This window comes from Cimex lectularius, unplaced genomic scaffold, assembly GCF_000648675.2.
Source record: "Cimex lectularius strain Harlan isolate CLEC.00 unplaced genomic scaffold, Clec_2.1 scaffold115, whole genome shotgun sequence".
Lineage (NCBI taxonomy): Eukaryota > Metazoa > Arthropoda > Insecta > Hemiptera > Cimicidae > Cimex > Cimex lectularius.
The window spans coordinates 1,058,869-1,080,473 of record NW_019392707.1 but is presented as its reverse complement, the minus strand read 5'-3'; the positions used below and the strand labels follow the sequence as shown (position 1 = coordinate 1,080,473).

Sequence of the window (21,605 nt, the reverse complement as noted above, 5' to 3'; positions counted from 1 at the left end):
ATCTCCCTTATATCCATATATTGTCAACCTGGACATAAAACTAGCCCTCAACATTGGATGCACCTGCTCACCAATTTAACCTGTCCATATATAATCTGCGGTGACTTTAAAGCACACCACCTAGGTTTCGAAGGCATGAACATAATGGAATTCGTAGAGCAGTCCAATTTATGTTTTCTTAATAATGGGTCCCCCAACTCGTATCAAGAAACCTGGGGCCACGAAATCTGCGGTAGACCTCAGCATATATAAGGACCAAAATCCACCGATGGATTCAAAAGCGAAACTGGAGTACGAGCAGCCTTTCTTGAAATAACGAGCAAACAATATGCCCGATTCCATCTCAGCGAGAAAGCCCCCGTATGCACGGCAGAGCTACTGGCGATAAAAGAGGCACTGCTATATGCCAAGCATGAAATGATGGCCAGGATAGTAGTCATCTCAGATTCCCTAAGTGCAGTGCTAAGCATTGACGCACCTAGCTCCAAAAGCCCAAAAATGATATACACAATCAGATCCCTGATGTTTGAGTTGCAAGAACACGGCGGACCAAAGGGCACCGGAGTACACGGAAACGAAAAGGTGGACCGATTAGCAAAAGAGGCGACTTCAACGGGTGAAAGCAGAGATCACGTGATTACGACTTTAGACATAGTAGCCCAAATAAAAAAAATGTCTTCTTTTCGTGGAACGAAGTTTATGGCGCATCCCTGCAGGAGAAAGGAAATTATTATGGAACCCTAGACCCTCGTGCCCCTGTGTAAGAGCATGGTACCATTCATTCAAAGAGAAAAGGAAATTCTACATCACATTGATCCGTCTGCGACTCAACCATCATCGACTGGCGTCACACCTATACCGTATAGGCGTAAAAGAGTCACCTAACTGTGGGCGGTGTCAGAGAGCAGTGATCGAAGATTCAAACCATATCTTCCTGGAATGCCCCCGGCTAGATCATGCACGTCAGGACATCTGGAAGAAGGTCGAGGAGGAAAAAATCCCCTTACCCACCAACCTACATGGGATCCTCAAAAACACGAAGATTTACAAATGTATATATAGATTTATAGTGTCCAATAAAATTGACATATAATAGTGTGCGAATGAGTGGAATGTACTTAATCAAAATGTGTAGTTGGCTAATGTAACTTAATATGAAAATATATTATAAATACAGCAAAAAAAAAAAAAAACTTTTGCATTTCCCTCTTTTTTGCCAATATTCATTGGCATCACATTTAGTTAATAAGACTTAAAACCATAATAGATCTTTTCAATATTGAAAGGTGTTATCAACACCCGAAAAATGCCAGTAAGGATGACAAGTTTTCAACGAAGATTTTCCCCTGGGATCACAAAACAAGGCTTTTGGAAATGCGTTCTTCGAAAAGGAAAGCGCGCTTTTGAATTGCAAAACTGAGTTTTGCCGATGAATCCCAAAGATAAGAAAGGCCTCATAGACTTGCGAGCCCTGAAAGAGTCAGGATTCAGGTCAAACTTGTTCGCACAATTTCAAACCAGGTGCAACGCTTCGATTGCATCAACCTTTTAACCTCGGGGAAAAGGTTGACCTATTTTTCAATATATTCTCTCTTGGGACGAAAATTAGCTTCCATCTTGAACCGGCGAGTGATGATGTGGCTCTTGAAAAACAGAAATCGTGATCATGAAACGTTTTGCTACTTGTGATTTGCCACTGCCAAAGGACGATTCACTCCAAATCTAAGTGGAGAATATTGCTGTTTAAAACAATATTCACTCATTTATTGAAGGCTTGTCACAAAACTTTAAGCCTTATGCTGGAACCAGCTTTTATAAAAATTAACTTATGGTAAAATTCCCCCCCCCCAAAAAAAAAAATCTTCACCCTATTCATTTCGCCCTTGATTGTCTTCTTTTCTTCCCGCTTCATGAAAATAGAAAGTAATTTCCTACTGATAAGCGTTGGAAAATGTTTACCCAGTAATTGGTGTGAGGGAGAGTGAGAGAAGGCCATTGAAAGCAATTTCAGGGGTTAAAATTGTTATATATTCATCGACAAAATATCCCAAATTGAGAAGGGGCTGAAAGAAATGTCCTATTATTTTTCATCCGATATTGATCAGAACAACAGGACAAAACGAACTGCATTACACGAGCCACGAATACACAGACGTATATCGTTCAGTTTATCAATGTTATAATCGGTTTATCGGGAGAGGAAAAATGTCTATTTTAATCATAGATGAACTTTGGTTCGAGTTGAGTGATCTTCCTGCTTTATGGTTTTGGTATTCTTGACTAAGTAGAGAAACGTGGGCAACAGATAGAAGAGCAAGGTTAAAAATACATGCGCCAGCAGAAAAAAAAGGGTTCAGGAATCCCTTTTTATATTGTAAGAGTTAAATGTGAGCTGATCAACCTTCTATCACACACACATAAACTGTTCTATTTTCAATGGGTCGAAACAGTCGTATTCGTTATTATGACATTAATACACAAGGGAATTATGTGTAATCAGGACACTAGAACGTTTTACGAAAAGCACCCTCCTAAATGAAAATTATTATTTTATACTATAATTTATAACAGCATCTTTCATTTTTTCTTATTTTAAATAAATCATACAGTCTAACATAAAGTAATAGGGACCGCAGTGTCGGAGTGGTTGGGGCGACCGACTGGTATTTGCCATACTAGCGGTCCTGGGTTAGAATAACGACCATTCTATGACTATATGAGAATACTTTGAAAACCCATTGATTACTTAGTAATTTTGAATAGTGTGGATAAAGTATTGTAAAGTGATTTGACCCCTTGCCCGCGACGGGTAGTTGGACGTTAAGCCCTCCTGGATGACAGGACTTCTATACTTAAATATGTGATTTTTTAAGATAAAACTATCTACGTTAAAACTTTCGAGCAGCTACATTTTTATTTAGAATATATTTCAACTATCCTAAAGGGAATTCTAATCCTGACCTATCTTTACCTTAGTTGTTAAAATAATTTAAAAAAAAAAGAACAATTTGACGATTTTCAACACATTTGAATTAATTAAACTGGCCTATAACTCTTAATTAAGGCAATAAGAAATGAAAGGGCGTCGGTGGCCGCAACGGTTTAGGCGTTGACACGGCGCTCATCACTAGGTAAAGGTCCCGAGTTCGAATCCAGCGGCCTGGCATTCGAACCCGACGTACTTGCAACTGCGCTGTTTTTTTTTGTGTTTTTTAACACCGGCACCCCGAGGGTTGATACAACCTCTGCAGTTGCGAACCCTCGTTAAAAAATAAAATAATAAGAAGAAACTCTTATTTACGAAATTCCCGTTCTGAGCTCTTACATCAAAATTATCATCAACCAACAAAATCAAAATTGTGAATTTGGGACAAGTAGAAAGTATTCGTCGTTTAGTTGTAGTTTGTTCTAATCAGAAACCCGGAAGAATGAATTATTTTAATAATGAGGAAGAACAGTGCATAGTCCTTTCAGATAATACTTAAAAAAAAGTACACATGAAAAATTATTTGTGTAAGAATTATTTTTAGGTATTGTTACATAATGTGGTAGGTTTATGGGCCGTCAAACAACTAAGTTTATTACCGGCCTTCTGCGTGTTTTTCTTCCTTTTGTGTTCTTTCATGAGTATTTTGTTTTAAGCTGCAGCCATTTGGGCGTCACATCTGGTTTCTGACTCAACTTTTATATGTATACCACGTCGATATCCAAAAATGCTATCCTCTCGTTCATACCTCAGGTTGTCAACTACAGAATAGACATAAAACATACAATACACATATATATACATCGAAACAAATACAGATGTCTGGTCACATTCACTACCCAATTGGTTCAATCCACTCCATTCTCGCTAATAACTTACTTTTACTGACCATACGTCACACACTCGCCCATAGTGCTCGATATTCCTAGGGGAGGGGTTAAACAACCACTTCCTTATAATTAAGTCTCTTATTTAATTAATGATATAATAAATCAATGCGGGCAATTATTTTTCTAAAACAATAGCAATAACTTGTCACATAGGTAATTAAACCTTCTAACTTATGTAAGCGACGATCTTTCAAACATTTTTCGGATAGTTTTATGGCAATATCACATCTTATCACCCGAAAAAAGCGATCCGTCTAAGTCTACATTGCTTACACTAAAAAATCTACTTTTTAATATATGAAAATTCAAAAATACGTATTACTGATACTACGATTTAGAAAAAAAGGTAAAGAGTTAACCATTTAAAAAAACGTTTAAAGAATAAATTAACCGAACGACCCAGAAATATCGCGTGTCGCAATATCTTTGAGGAGTATTTTTTGAGAAAAAAAAACTATTTATTAAAACTTTCCAGCAAGTATTAACACTACAATGCTTTCCCATTTTTCAAATATATTTCAATTACCCTTATGGGAATCCTAATACTGCCCTAATTTCCAGTCAGAGGGGCCGAACTCTAGACAAACACACAGCGTCAGAATGCATTAGTAATTTAGAGCATTAATTAAATTGAAATCAGAACACGGTTAATCCATTACCTATGTAAACAAGGCGTGGGGAATGCGATTCGTAACGGGGAGGAAAACTCAATAAAACACTTGCAAATATTACAGAGAGGGAAACAATGACCGAAAACTGTTTGAGTTTTGATTTTGGTCGCGATTGAATAAAATATTTTTTGCAAATTCAAATTTCTACCGACTAAGGATGAAAAAGAAAATAGAGAAAACTTGTGTTCCACCACGTTTTCTTAGTCCTCGAAACGAGTACGAGCCAAGTTGTGACCATTTGGAGAATAATAACTAAAGCAAAGTAAACGAACAACCCCCAAAATAAATTTAAAAAACTCTAAAAGGTTAAACCGGTGTTGGAGAGATAACAAAACTGTTCATTTTTAAGGGTTGAAACTTCATCCTTTCGGATGCCTGCAGAGTCTCATTTTACATTTTCTTTACAAAAAAGCTACAGATAATTATTATTGTTTTCTGTACAAAAATTTACACATTCGATAATTTGTTGGTTACGATATATGTGTTACGAATTTATCTGTTACGAAATATCTGGCATGAACCCGTCAGAGAAGTCAGCCAATGCTGGAACTCTCAGTGATTAGGATTGTTCGTTGAGGTTTAGGGTTGTGTTAGGAGCTTAAGAGGCCACTCTTTTTTTAGCCAGTTTAGAGGGCGTTGTTGGATTGGGACTTGAAGGCTTGAGCTAGTGGATTGGTGTGGAAGTTGTTGAATCGTGTTTGAATCATGTCCAACGAATTGGATGTATAGGTCTTTGTGGATGGTTTGGCACGTGACATAGAAGGTGTTCGTCGAAAGGATTAGATTCTTTGGATGTTGAATGGCTTGGCCAAATCGGTCATATTAGTAGCCTGTAGATTGTTATTTTGCTGTGTGTACTCATTGTGGATTTGGGTCCAAGTAGGCGTATGAGTTGTCCATACTTCAGTTCAGTTCTTGTCGTTTTTGTTTTATGTGTTTGTTCCATGTACGTCTCTCATCAAGTAAAACCTATCCATATCTTCGGTTCAGTTCTTGTCGTTTTTGTTTTATATGTTTCTTCCATGTACGTCTCTCATCAAGTAAAACCTAAAGTAGCGGATTTGGTTGGATGGGCCTTACTGTACATGTGCAATGGTGGGCAAGTACTCATTCCAACTGTGAACGTCATGTGCCGGCTCTTTGGCTTGGCGTTGGATCACGTCGTGTTGCGTTGCGTCGGGTAAGTGTATTCCCAGCATTAACCCATCGTTTAGAAACAATTTACCTCCGGAATGGGCAATTAATGGTTTCGATAGGAACGAATCGACGTTATTGAGTTGATTGGCATCTTTTTATAACCACTATTTCCGCGAAATTCTCTCAATTGGTTCGAGTAGAAACAGTCCACCAACCCATATATATGTATATACTCAAAGGCCAAAAAACTAGACACCGGACGTATTTTGCTGTTTATTTCAATATTTCAAACTATAGGTATTTTTATCGTTATATTAATTACAACATACTAACGTTGATATAAGCTAAATTAAACGAGATCAGAAATTTATAAGTTTTAATTTAAACAAATTCAATTATGGTATAAAAGAAAATTCAACAAAATAGCAGAAACTCATTTAGTGAATGATTAAAAGTTAAGTAGCACTTCTTTATCTAGTTTTGCTCTTAATGCGTTATGATGAGCAAAACCAGGTAAAAAATGTTAGTGAAATTCACTGTATCACTAAATGGTATTCCGGTGTTTCGTCTAAATGTATATAGTGTTGTATTGTGTCTGTGTTGTATTATGTTAATTTATTTGAATGAATGTAATTTATTAGCGTGAATGGGGGTTTAAATCCGCCCCAAGGAATATCGAGTACTCTGAGGGAGTGAATGTGAACAGACATTTATGCTTGTATCGGGTATTGTGTTTAGATTAATTTATTGGAATGAATGTAATTTATTAGCGTGAAAGTAAGAGGTCCTAAAGTATCTTCGAATTTTCTCTAGTTCGTTACGTTCAGAGGCCCCTCGGGTTTCGAATTACCGAGAATCGACTGTACATGTATTGTATATTTTGTCTATTCCGTACTTGACAATCTTAGGTGCAAATAAGAGGCTAGCATTTTAGGATATCCACTTAGTTTTCATATAAAAGCAGAGAGACAGTAACAGATAAAGACGATCAATGGCTGCAGGTTGAAAAATACGCGTGAAAGACCAGAAATGGACAAAAAAAACACGTAGAGGTCTAGCGATGACCTCAGCTTTTTGTCGGCACCTAAACTTCTCACATTTTTATTATTTTGTCTAAACCGAAAACTAGAAATACGCTTATCGTAAACTGCACATTAAAAAAAAATTAAAAGAACAAAAATCAGTAGTTGTAATGAATAATGCATTATCATAGGTTACAAAATATCTAGACCGTTAACATTCCTGGTATTGCACACCTTTGATCTGTGTTCATACATCTATATTGAATCCCTTGTGAAATTCCTTTATAAAGTCCGAGAGAGGTCAAAGCGAACTACCGCTGTAAGCCTAAATTGTGAAATTGATCAGGTCGGTACGAGAGTCAATGAACTGCTGCTAACAGTTTTATCAAAACCGAACTCATTTCTGATCAAAGTATTACCCCAACAAGCCCGGAGGATATCCGTACATAAGGCATTCCAGGTAGAAATTTATGTATATTTGAAGTGCAATATGTCATTTAAAATTGTTTACTGAGATGACGAATATTTATATTACTTCATTTATTCTTCTTCCGCATGTGATGTACGCTAATTTAAATTTATACACTAGTTATATTTTTTATTGGTCACCAACGATCAAAGCATTGAATGCTTTTAGGGCCCTGACTTATTTACCATATGGTATATCGTCGCTCCAACACAATCTACATCTAAGTCGGCCGAGTTTGGTGTTACAACGGTTACAAATGATACAAAACGGATTAAAATTTTCAAGAAATTCTAGGGTTTGCCATTAAAATGAAATTGAAATCCATTTAAGACAAATTTTCGTAATTATGGAAAATTGTTCCTTTTCTTCCCCCTTCCTGAAACTTGTGGCTATCTTTCTTCTAAAATTCTTTATTATATATTATCTACCAACCTGAGGGTCGATGGGTATGCAATATTCCGCCACCTGCCCTCTCCACTAAGCATTCACGCCAATAAATACATTCACTATTTACAATATAAAATTATCACAATATACAATTAATCCATCAATTAAATATTTGCTTAGAGGCCATAATTGTCCATATTAATTATTACAATTAATTTTTCTTTTTTTCTAAGGTTGTTCGTTGAGATAAAAAAATTAGCTGAGGGTCGTGGGTTCGAATCCCGCTAGTGACACTAATTTTTCATCTCAACCAAAAACCTTAGATAAAAAGAATGATTAATTGGACTATGTACAACAAAAAACAGTTTCCTCCAAAAATCGGAACAGGGAACCCAAGAACTTCCGTGCTCAAATATAATTCTCATATCGTGTGGCGTTCCTACGCACTCTCTACAGGGAGAACCAATCCCTTCAATTAAATGGGACATTTCGAGCAACATTCTCTGAATGCCGGACACACTGTCTTTGGCCCAAAAGTAATTGCCCGTGTGTCTACCTCGCCTTATTCTTAATCGGGTGAGAATAACCCTTCTACGAATCCTCAGAGGGCAACCTATCGATTCATGATACGCGAGAACCTCTCTGTCGAACCGGTCCACCGACGCTGCCACCTTCTTTTAATCATGTTTTTTATTGCATTTTTAGCGGCAGAGGGCCTGATCGCAGTGGTTAATCGGAAGGTTAGTACTTTGCCAAATGATTTATACTTATAAGCGTTTATAATTTCCCTCTATTCTTCGTTTTCTACATAATTAAAGAAACCTGTTTTTGTTTCTACTTTTATCAGCTAAGATCAATCATGTAAGTTTTTTAAATTATGGAAAAAAAATTTCCCATATGCACTATAAATAATCCTTTTTTTAATTTTCTAATTAAACAAATTCTTTGTCACTTTACCATAACATTTATAATTTAATCACTAAAGACTTGATTTTTCCTACATTCTTATTATTAGAATTTATTTCTATTTCTTAAGAAATTCAACTGTTCTTAGTAATCTTTTAATCAATAATAAATGTAGATGTGGATGGACCTATTTTGGTTAAATAATTTATCTGATAACGTTCAACTCATTAATTTTGCCACTAAATTTCTCTAACAATAATTTCGGGAATATTAAATTCACCTGAGTTCGTTGGATTACGTTTTAAAATACATCCAATTCTTCCAGTTGGGAAAGAGAAAGAGAGAGGTAGAGAGAGAGAGAGAGAGAAGAGAGAGAGAAGAGAGAGAGGAGAGAGAGAAGAGAGAGAGGAGAGAGAGGAGAGAGAAAAGAGAGAGAGAGGAGAGAGAGAGAAGAGAGAGGGAAGAAGAGGGAGGGAGGGAGAGGGAGATAGTGAAAGAGAGAGNTAGATAGATTGAGATTGAGATTGAGATAGATAGATAGATAGATAGATAGATAGATAGATAGAGAGAGAGAGAGAGAGAGAGAGAGAGAGAGAGAGAGAGGAGAGAGAGGAGAGAGAGAAGAGAGAGAGGAGAGAGAGGAGAGAGAGAAGAGAGAGAGGAGAGAGAAAAGAGAGAGAGAGGAGAGAGAGAGAAGAGAGAGGGAAGAAGAGGGAGGGAGGGAGAGGGAGATAGTGAAAGAGAGAGTAGGGAGAAAGAGAAAAATAAAGAGAAAGAGAGAGAGGGCAGATGGAGTGAGAAGAGAAAAAGAGAGAGGAGGAGGGGGAGAGAGATGGAGAGGTAGAGAGAGAGGGAGAGATAGAGAGAGAGCGGGAGAGATAGAAATAGAGAGTGATAGTGAGTGAGTGAGTGGAGAGAAAGAGAAATACAGAGAGGGAGAGGGAGATTGAGAGAGTCTACGAAAGACCAATATCAGCTTGGCCTGTACAAATTGTCGACAATTTCTTTTGTTCAATAAATACCTCATCTTCTTCACCACTAAAAAATGAAATGTTAGACCAGACTACACTTTCCTTGTGTTAAGTATAATAAACCTACTTCTTAAAAATGAGTGAAAAACAGGAAACAGCAGGGAAGAAAATGCAAAAAAAATTATATATGTACTTATTTTTTAAAGAAAATTGTCCGTATACATCTATTCTAATAGGTTTTGTGAATGCTATAATAAAGTTGTGTTGATTTTGTTTACATATCTCTATTTTCCTAACACTATCTAATCAGAGAGCACTGAATTACTTTTGTTTTATTTTATTAAGTTTAATATGAAAAAAATTAATGTTGGAAATTAATTATTTTTTTAACCATATGGTGAATACTTAAGTCGGCTAAATACTTTTTTTTGTTAACAACAATGAATTCTCATTGAAATTCATTTATGTTTAGTGGTTTAATTGGCCAAATTACTTATTTCGATTAATTATTATTTTTATATAAGTTCTTGGTTGAGATGAAAAGGTAGTGTCACGAGCGGGATTCGAACGCACGACCTTCGGCTCAATACGCCGCTGCTCTAATTTCTTGTGTCACGAAATCTCAATTGGTTATACCAGCGGCGTACTGAGCCGAAGGTCATTGGTTCGAATCCCGCTCGTAACACTAACTTTTTCATCTCAACCAAGACCTTACATAAAAAGAGTAATCTCGTTGAAATTTTTACCCAGAATACTTTGATTTGTTATGCCCATAAGTTTAATCGTGATTTTTTTTTAACTATGGAAAATTATTTAATTTATAAACCATATGGTGTTCTCAATCTGTCAGTTAAATTTTGTATTTAATAAATCTGATTATTTAAAGATCGTGAGATGTGGTCTGGTGCAATGTAGGTTTAGAAAAACATTTTCATTATTTAAACAATGTTTATAAATCCCAGGCCCTGAAGATGATCTCAATGAAGATCAAAACGTTGGCAACATAAAGAAAATGTTTTTCTAAACCTACATCACACAATACCGCATCTCACGATCTTTAAATAATCATTAATTAACGGTCAGTAAATATAACACATTTTAATGAACGTTGAACTAATTGAACTTATTTGTTACTTAATGATTTTTTTTAATTAAGGAAAATTTAGAAATTTGTCAAATTTAATTCCTCATCCTTCATGGTGTTTCAGAGGTAGGTTTCATTTGTATATTAAAAAAAAGAAAAAAAATGATAGAGAGGGTGGCCGAAGGGGTGAGAAGAAGTAATGCGAAGGACTGGGTAGGTAGTAGCTGTGAGACGAGAAGGGATCAGGTATTTATTTGATAGGCGAGAGGGTACAGGTAGGGGTCCTGCTGTGAAATTGTGGAACCAGTGGAGCCGGCGCGAGGTGAGGCGCCATTGGCAATGGTAGCTAAGGGAGGTGGAGAAATAATGGTGAGGTTGGGACGTGGCAAGGGTGGGGTTGGCCTATCGACCGGCCCTCTGTTGCCAACTCTAAAATACCATGCACATTACACCGTTGCCACACCATCTCCTTTTAGGAGAGTACATCAGTTTAAGAAGTGTTTTAACAACAAAGCTCCCAATAGGTGTGGCTACGGGCTCCCTTGGTGGTCTCCCACGACACACATACGAATTATTACCAATTTAGCTAAGAATTTTTTCTTCTCTTCGTTATTGCACCGATTTTTTTCAATTTCAAAAATTGAATTGATGGATGTGACCTTTCCACATTCTTGCGCTCTCATTTTAAAAGTTGAACCGTGCCAACAAAAGAGATTCGTCTGAATGAAAAGCATTTCGAGATGTTTGCAGCAATGCAAATACACGAAACTGCCTGAACCCAAAAATCATCCCTCCGACAGTAGTTGAAACGTGTTTGATTTGTATAGTCAGTCATCTGATTTCGGGGCCCATACGGTGAAGGCTCCGCCCATTGTTTGACCAATGTCAGAAATGCTAGCGGTTACAAAAGCAGCGATTTAAAAAAATGTAATTGTTGTTGGTCACACGTAAATCCTAATGTTCACACGCAATTCCAATACTATAAGACCTATTGACGACAGTCCAAAAAGAAAATTGATCTAACGTAACAAACCCGAACTTCACTTTTTTTTAAATCGTTTGAGAAGGCTCAAAAACTCTTTTTTTCTGCAAAGGAAAACACTACAAAATGAGTAACACAGCGGGAAAAGTGTCAAACTTCGAACAAAAAATCAAGTCCACATTTGTTTAAAAAAATAAAACAACATTTTATCAAAAATGCCACAAAAACAATTTCAATTAAATTAAACGTTTTCTAACCTAATGAGAGTATTACAAGAGCAGTTACAGAGAAAAAGTATAGACACGAGAGGGATGGACGTGAGAGAAGATTTCGCCGTTCTCGACTTTTCTCACCTGTTACATCTTTGAGCAAATACTAGGGAACAAATTCATTTCCCTCTGGCTGGAGTTTATGTGCTAGAAAGGGAGGGGGAATTAATCATTGCTGTTTTGAATTATATGGAGGAAACTAGGGAGGAGAATGATCAAATTTCATTCCCAGATGACTATGATAGAAATGAAATTCCTATGGAAATACCATTTGCAAAAATCAATATTACAACCCAACCCTTGTCGAGTCGATATATTTATTTCATTTATCAGTCAATTCTCCAATAGTTTATTATTTATTATGCGTTTACAAATTTTGCCTCCTACTGATTGTCTCAAAAATGAGATTTTTTATGTGATAGTTGTGTGATGAAATGATGACGAAAAACGCTTCATACTGTTACCAATTTTCATTATTTCTGACTCACAACGTAAATTATAGATACAGAAGATTAATAGAAAATATTTTCTATAGAGTATATTAAACAGACCTTTACGGGGGGGACGAAGTCAATCGAAACACAATCTAAAATTTTTCACAATTTCTGACTAATGAAATTAATCTTAGGGCATCTAAAACGTCTTAAAATAACGTGGGTACCCATTCTCTAAACGATTTATGTAACAGTTGTTATGTTCTTAATCAGGTCGCCCTATACTTAAAATAAATAAAAATAAATAAATAATGCAAGCCAACAAGGTATATACGAGATGCAATTATAAGCAAATTGTGAAAAAACGGTAACAATTATTTAAGAATTTAAACTTCACGAGGAACTAGACATAAATTTTCACAAAACGATAATTCACCAACTGGAATCAAACCTGAACAACTGGATCACTCACTGGACAATTGATTATATAATCAAATATAAATTTAAACGTTTAATTTTTTATTGCACACGCTTTAAAACAAAAAATTATAAAATGTCACACAATGCGCTTTACTAAAACATGTAATTTTTTTCTCTTAAAATTGTATTAATCATTATGTATAGAATAACTTTTTTTATGGTCGAATCAAACGTTCATTTACATATTTTGCAAAGCATTAAGTATGAACATTATTTACAGTGCACTCTCCCTAATCTGAACTTCGGTACTCCGACCGAGAGGGGGAGGGAGAGAGGGTGGGAGGGAGATAGAGGGTGNGAGAGAGAGAGAGGGAGAGAGAGGGAGAGAGAGAGAGGGTGAGAGAGATGGAGAGGGAGAGAGATGGAGAGGGAGAGAGATGGAGAGGGAGAGAGATGGAGAGGGAGAGAGATGGATATGGGGAGAGGGAGAGAGATGGATATGGGGAGAGGGGAGAGGGGGAAAGGGAGAGAGAGGGGGAGTGTGAGAAAGAGAGTGAGAGAGAGCAAGAGAATGAGGAGCGCAACACTTGTCACCAGATTGTTAATAACCCCCAAAAAGTAATTTGTTTCCCTTATTTATGACTTAAAGTAGTTAAAATACGTACATTTTACAATTGGATTTGTCGAACTATTTTTCGTGGATTCGAATGAAATCTGAAACGAATGGTCATCGCCTGAGGATTACGTTCAACTTCATCCTCACGAAGAGAACTTGGGCTACCTATGTTCAATTGGAGTCACGCATTATTGTGCGTATTCGAAAACTATTGTTCCGACACTTTTGTCCAGTGACTAATACATGATTTGTTGCGGTTGGCGGTCTGGAACTTTTTAATCTCGCGAATCAATCGGCTTATGAACATCGAAACACCTTTGTCCTTTTAACTGAAAACGTGAAGGAGCCGAAAAATAAAAAGCCTTTTCAAACAGCAAAAAGCGTGCCAGTTAAAATAAATAAAATAATTATTTAGTATGAAATGCTTAACGATAAAAACTGTACTTTTCTTTTTACCTAAAAGAAAACAACGTGAGGTAGAAAAACTATACATAAAAAAAGCTGATGGTCACTGAAAAAATATTAAAGGTTTGGATTTAATTCATTTTTTATTTTTTTATTTCTGTCTTCGAGGAAATTTTTGGGCCTAATTGTAAACAAATTCCCTTAAAAGGGCACTATTTTGTAATTAATCTTCAGGTATGGACTAGGCTAGCTAAACTTGAGACGAATGCGAATATGTATTACCAAAAAGGTCATTTTTTCATCAATCTAAAACCAGCTGCAAAAAGCTCTTTAAATAAAGATACATAATACCTTTTTGGTACTCATGTCGTTCCGAAAATGGCTAAACTTACTTTAATGATATTTTTCGTTAAAAGGGCATTATTTTCAAAATTAATCTTCAGATGTGGACTAGGCTAAACCTTAGAGGAATGCTCACGTGTGGTATAATCAAAAAGGTCATTTTTTTAATAGGAACCTCCAGGAAAACAAGCTATTAAGAAAAATATAACTACTGGTCATTGGCATTTTTTCGTTTTTGTAACTCATGTCGTTCAAGAAATGGCTAAAGCTAACTTTAATGATTATATAATTTGTTAAAAGGACAACTTTTTAAAAATTAGCCTTCAGGTCATTCAAGAAATGGCTTTATTTACGTTAACGGTTTAGTTAAAAGGGGAACATTTTAAAAATTAATCTTCAGGTATGGGCTTGGTCAAGCCAACTGGGAGACAGAATGTGCAGGTGTGGCTTAATCGAGAAGCACCTTCCACGTTTTTGTTTTACACTTTAAACGAAATTGTGGACAAAAAATCTTTTAAGAGAAAAAAAACAATGGCCATTGGTCAAATAATCTATTTTCTTTTACACCTCCGTCTTGCAAGAAACGGCCAAGAATATATTAATTGTAAATAATTTGGTCAAAAAACCGGCTTTTTTTAAATATTAATCAACAAGTTAGACCTTTTGATGTATAGCGCGAATTTTCCAGCGGCCAATAGGAAAATATTTAATGGAAAGACGTGGTTAAATCTAAAGACTCCATCTGCTTAGAAAATCTGCAGACTGTGTACACTTTGACGCCAAATAAGGGGAGAAAAAAGATATGAAACGATTTAAAAAAAAAAATTAAAAACTATACATGTAAACGATGTGTGGAGGGATAGCTATTAAGATAAAAATTAATTCTAGCGTGTCTTGTGCAAAAGACTAATTTAAAAGCTCAGTTTTTTAAGCACTAGTATGCCAACACTAAGGCTAATTTTTTAATACTAAATTTTGTAGAAAGACTTCTTTTTTTCGTCAATTATTTTTAGAATTTTTCTAATCCTAACGTTTCTGAATGTCACGTCGTCGAATTTCTGGCACTGGTTATAATTATAAATATTTGTTAAAAGATCCCATATTCATTATTATTAATGTGTGGTGATTAGTGAACGTTAATCTATGATTATTCGGAAATCGTGAGATGCGGTGTGGTGTGACGTAGTTTTAGAAAAACATTTTCTTTATCGTGCCAACGTTTCGATGTTTATTGAGATCATCTTCAGGGCCTGAGATTTACAAACATTGTTTAAATTTAACCTGATGTGGAAAAAAGTGAATTTATATCAATATCAAAATAGTGAGATAAAACATCAATATCTCACTGGCACTCAACACGACACACAATAATGACACATCTACACAGAAAACAAACACTTTGAGCCCTGAAGATGATCTCAATAGAGATCGAAACGTTGGCACGATAAAGAAAACGTTTTTCTGAAATCTACGTCACACCAGACCGCATATCACGATTTCCGAATAATTATTATTAATAATCTTCGAGTATTTGTTAAATTTTCTGATATAAAGTTCGAAATTTCAGTTATAGCCAAATGAATTTATGTCTGCAGGTCCGTCTTGTAATTAGAAATCTGCAGACTTCGTTTGAAACCGCACAGAAAGGAATGTGAACAAAAGCTAAACATTCCAAGGGAGGTAAGATTTTTTTAAAAACCTTATTATCAATCAACTATCTTGCCTTCTATTTTAAAGACTATTTTAACAGTGAATTTTGTTATACGCTTCTTTTTATGTGTGAATTATTAATCCTACACCTCTAACCTCGTCGAGCTACAGATCGAATTTCGAAGAGCGGTCAAATTAAAAGGCTCTTCTACATTGATCTGCAGAGACTGTGCGCGATATTTGGCACCAATGCGAGTGAGAGCCATGCTTACAATTTTCTCAAAATTTCTCCCCGCCTCCATAATTGTATGACTCCCTGAAGAACTAGAGCCCTTCTCTGGACAATTTAACCCCTAGGGTTAAACTTAATCCTTACTTCGGCGTACCAATAGCCAAGAGAATTTAGGAATTCAAAAACGATTGGCCCCATCTTTCAGCCCGTTGACAAATTGTTGATACAAATCAGTCGCTCCTACAACGGGGAAACTCAATGAAACTTGGGAAAAGGATTTCTACTTTTTATATTAGTATTATTATTATTATTATAAATCTAAATTATATTCCTGAACATTATTGAGATAAAGGTCGAATTTCCAGGTGTGATCAAATCGAAAGGCTCTTCTACTTCGGAGATGAACGAATGATTGATTGATTGATTTTTGGACCCATTCTGTATCTGACATTTTACGATCAACTTAAATGGTGCACTTTATTAAAACACTTTTTAAAATTATTATAAATAATCTTCTAAACTTTTCGAGCAATAGATCTAATTTCCAGGTGTGGTTCAAACGAAAGGCTCTTCTACTTGGGAAATGAACGATTCACAAACAAAAATTTATTTTTTGCTTATTTGATTTTTGGCACCACTCTGCGTCTTGAGACATTTTATAGTCAACTTCAAATGGTGATCTTGTTCAAAGGCACTTTTCGACAATTATTAATAATAAACCGCTAAACTTTCTAAATTACAGAATTTTCATGTCCAGTCAAATCGAAAGGCTCTATCGACTTAGGAAAAACCTGGAGAATTGGAACAATTTTGACGACACATTCCAATTGTCATTTTTAAACGTGGGAAAAGAAGATTTTTTTCTCCCTCCAAACAAAGCCCGCATGTAAAAAAATGCAATTGAGATGCTTAACTAAAGAGGTTGTGGGACCGCGATATCCGAGTGGTTAGCGTGATAAGACTATCGGCTCGTGAACCCCGCGATCGTGGGTTCAATTCCCACCGTCAACCCTGGCCAGTTTGTTCAGGATACCTTCCCCCATTAATACAATGCATCGTCAAATACACACACGTCTTCCTTGGCTAATATGCTATGTTCATAGGTCATTAAAAAAAAAATGAAAATAAGAGTAATAAAAAATAAACTAGAGGTTCGGCGTTAAGTGATTTATAGGTTTGCAATTTTTTCGTTGTTTTCCTGCACATTCCCAAGTCTGTTTAACGGTGAACATGGTTAACCCCTTTTGATTAATTATTACTATTAATTATCAGATATTTTTTGACATTACCCTGTATTCCAGAGCATTACCATTTCTTACTTTTGGACAGTTAAAAGGAGCCCTTTTATTATTAAAATTAATCTTAATGATATTCCTAAATCATTCAGAGCTAAAGGTCGAATTTCCAGGTGCGGACAAATCAAAAGAATCTTCTACTTGGGAAAGCCCGCAGGCGATGAGCGATTTGAATCCGGATCGCGAAGAAAAAGAAAACAAGTATGAAAAGATTTTTGTTTTGTTTTTTATTTAAATTAAAACAAAACCGGCGCGGTCATTGGCAATATTCTTATTCAATGCCAATTTCCAGGAGTGACGGAGCCCGATTTAAAAAAAAAAAAAAAAAAAAAACGCAGTCTGCAGTGAGATTTGATCCGAAGAACGCCAGAAGAACGAGACTTGGTTCGAGACGCAAGAATGAGGACAATGAAACATTTCAGACAGATGATGTGTTGTGAGAATGCGGTAACATTACAGGCGTGGGACAGTTAAACAAAAAAAATCGATGCGGGTCAAAAACCATGATAAATAAAAAGAAAAAAGTAAAAGGACAAAACAGAAGTAAAAATGACATAAAATTAGTTTGTAATTGAACAAATTAAAGTGTACGTGTTTGATGGAGTAAGGAGAGGTGTCGGAGCCGAAGAGGAAGATGGCGGACTCCAGGCCAAGCGGTAGGGAACGACGGCGGATTGAAGAAAATCATCGTCATGGATCTTTCAGACCTCTCGTCCCCCATATCTCTTTTGTTTATCATGGGGACGAAAGGTGCCTCACGTGCAATAAAAAAATTAATATAAATTACGTGGGCAATGGAGTTCAAGAATGTGAAGAACTGTCTTTTCAATGGGGGGGAAAACGGTGTATCCGACGGATCCCGAGGGGTGAACGAGAGAGAGAAAGACAAAATGGAACATTTATTATTGTTTTTTTTTAATATATACTATTATATAACAATAGATTGTTATATATAATATATCGTTGTTTTTTCTCTGTTGTGTTCTTTGTTGTACTTATACGTTCTACAAGTGGTTTACAAATATAACTGGCATGTTTGTTTTTTTCCAATACTTACATCTACTTAGAATATTAATAAATAATCTAAAAAAATGTTATGCTTACGGTTAGTAATCGACTGGAGACTCATTCAAAAGGGACCGAGAAACCGGGTAAAAAGAAAATGTAGGAATCCATCCAAGACGTTGGAAACTATCATTGTCACTTGGGGTAGTCGTGGGAGGCGAGGTGTTGAAAAATTTTCGAATCGCCGATTTGCCTGTTAACGACTGATTTCTCCATTCAGGACCCTCCTCCCTGAAATCACTCGATATTCTCTTTTTGTTGTCCTTCGTTTGTTTCCTATCCGAGAAATAAACAATTGTCTTTCTTCAGCTGCGCGTTAACACTCAGTGCGGCACTGTTTGACTGACGAAAAGCCACCGGTTCAGAGAAGGAATTTAGACATCACGGTAGGCACTTTTGAAAAGTCGGATTTGGGCAACACTCGAATAGTCCGAGTCACAGAATCTGTCCCGTTGGATTTTAAAGTTCATCATTAAAGACTGAAACGCCAAGGCGGAAGAAACATCCTCGTATCCTGGGTGGCAAACTTGAAAAACACTGTACGTCCCTTGGCGAAGAAAACAGAGGCGTTGTATCCAAACGGGCTTTTATTAATCAGTCACCATTCTCCACGTCGGAATGTGGAACACTGCGCCCCCGTCTGATGTGGTCTCACGGCCGAAAGTAATCGTGACTTCGTGAAAGGAGAAGAATCGACGGACGGCGGATCGCGTCAGCAGGAGAGGGGCAAGAATACTTGGAATGAGGAAAGCAGACGGACATCCACAAAGATTCCGAGGCGACCCCGTTGCCAACACAACGAACACAAATTTACCTCTTTTTCCACACAAGACCTACAACGTTCTCTAATTACATCACAAATTATATTATCCCATTACTCCAAAATTTCTTCATTTATTTAATTTATTGCACTACACAAATACGATCGTTTATAATTCATTCAAAAAATATACCCATTTAACCCATGTTTAAAGTTTGAATTTGAATTAAAAATTTAAAAATATTGCATAAACATTTCTTACTTTATAAACATTTCTCATTAAAAGTGAGTCAGGAAACCCTTCTGCTATAAAAAATTACACTACTACAACAAAACACTTTCAATTCCAATTTAACGCAAAACAACGGAAGGGGCGCCAATTTTTTTCCGCTCGCGAATAAAGGATTAGAAAAATGTCTGTGAATTGGTAAGAAACTTTAAAGGGGCTTCATTTATGGTGGTTGAGAACTGGATTGAACATTTTGAATTCCTTTACAACCCTTCACTTCAATAATTACCTATGTTGACCCTTTAATTGTAAATTATTAATTGGATAGAAATCTTAGTTTGGAAAAATTACGATAATTGTATGAGTTAACTCCCATTGAACGTTCGTTGACATGGCCTATCCTTGCCTATAGTTGTCCATTTATGAGCCTATGAGCTGCTTCTCTGGCTTCTCTATTTCCTTGTTATTATAGAAAAATTTATTAGTTTTATTTGTATTTCTACCTTTATGGAACAGGACGATTTTTGTTTTGGTTATGTTGACTGTAAATGAGTTTATGTTGCAGTATATATTTAGAAGATTTAATTTGAACTGTACATCTTTTTGAGAGTAACAGAGCAGGACCTATTACCTTCCACCACTCAATCCAAGATTTAATCTTTTTAATCCAAGATCGATTCAATCCAAAGAGAACCCAGTGCAGCAGCTCAGGCTCACAAATGAACAACAATCTGCAAGGATAGGCTATGTCAACAAACAATGGAATCTGAGATAGGAAATGCAGGCAAATGTCATACTAAGCGTGCCAAATGATGCCACTACTTCAAAATATAACTTTACCAAAAAGTATAAAGTATAAACGGTTTAAGTATAAACAGTACCAAAAGGTACTAATATCAAAACGGGAAGAATGGGCCAAAGGAACACTTCATGAGCTGGAATCTTCACGATAAATCGGAAGACTGAACTGATTTTGAACTAGGCAAATATGCTACGGTTTTTCAATCTGAATCATAGCAATTGAGCAGTACACCAGAGAAATAAAAACGCTCGGAACACCTTCCCAGAAGATAGCCATCTTCTCAGACAGTCACGCAGCACTTAAGGTTTTAGTCTCATGCGACATAAAGTCAAAAAGTGTATCGAAGCCCTGGCAAAAGTCAATAGCACAAACCCTGGCTTGGGTCCGGGGCATTCAGGGCATAGAGACAATGAGAAAGTGGACATCTTGGCCAAAAAAGGATCCAATATTTATTTTCAAGGCCCTGAACCCTAATATAGCATACTGCCACAAAAAAGGACCCATTCAAGCCATAAACCTAGTGAAACAATACTCCAGGAATGAACACACTATGAGATTCATAGAAGGGCCATCCAATGGTTAGTAACCGCAACAGAACCAGGATCCTGGTTGGATTTTGGAAAGAGTGCATCCGCCTAAAAAGGCACATACACCATATAGGTCCATACTATACCTTATAGGGATACTGACAGAACAAATACTGTGCAAATGTTGCCAGGAAGAAGGGGAGACCTCAATGCATGTTTTTGTGGACGTCTATGTAGGTACAGATTCTTGCAACCAGGAGAAGAAAAGCCGCAAAATCCTACACTAAGCAACTGATTTTCTCTTGGTTACATTTACATAATTATTTAGGTTACATTTTTGTTTAATAGAAGTGAGAATAACACATTTAATATCTGTAATTTATTTTTCATCCTTTTAATATTTATATATTACATGTACTATGTAGTATGTATGCATGTGCATGAATTAAATTAATTATTATATCTGATCTAGAGAAAGCTTTTTTAAGTTAATTACGATTTGAATGTAGATAACAATGTTGAGATGTAAGTTAGTAACATTGCTATTCAGGTATGTAACAATGTTAAGGTGTACGTTAGTAACATTGTTATTCAGGTATGTAACAATGTTAAAGTGTAAGTTAGTAACATTGCTATTCAGGTATGTACCAATGTTAAAGTGTAAGTTAGTAACATTGCTGTTCAGGTATGTACCAATGTTAAAGTGCAAGTTAGTAACATTGCTATTCAGGTATGTAACAATGTTAAGGTGTAAGTTAGTAGCATTGCTATTCAGGTAGGCAACAATATTGAGGTGTTTGGAATAACATTGCTATTCAGGTATGTAACAAGGTTAAGGTGTAAGTTAGTAACATAGCTATTCAGGTATTTAACAATGTTAAGGTGTAAGTTGGTAGCATTGCTATTCAGGTAGGCAACAATGTTGAGGTGTTCAGAATAAATTGCTATTCAAGTATGTAACAATGTTAAGGTGTAAGTTAGCAACATTGCTATTCAGGTATGTAACAATGTTAAGGTGTAAGTTAGTAACATTGTTATTCAGGTATGTAACAAT

At 36.1% G+C, this 21,605-nt stretch overlaps 1 protein-coding gene across 5 annotated transcripts in view; it reads right to left on the bottom strand.

Moving 5' to 3' along the window:
* The window catches only part of LOC106666882 (latrophilin Cirl-like), an 82,933-nt gene extending 63,934 nt beyond the window's left edge, over window positions 1-18,999 (bottom strand). For 2 of the 5 annotated variants that reach the window (XM_014394388.2, XM_014394390.2), the window contains exon 1: window positions 18,273-18,996. In XM_014394388.2, coding sequence (XP_014249874.1) covers window positions 18,273-18,297 — 25 coding nt within the window. In that variant the 5' untranslated portion in view covers window positions 18,298-18,996. Of the gene's footprint in view, window positions 1-18,272 lie in introns of all 5 variants that reach the window. The other 3 variants (XM_014394392.2, XM_014394394.2, XM_014394391.2) reach the window with 3 other exon arrangements.
* Window positions 19,000-21,605: the final 2,606 nt, after the last annotated feature.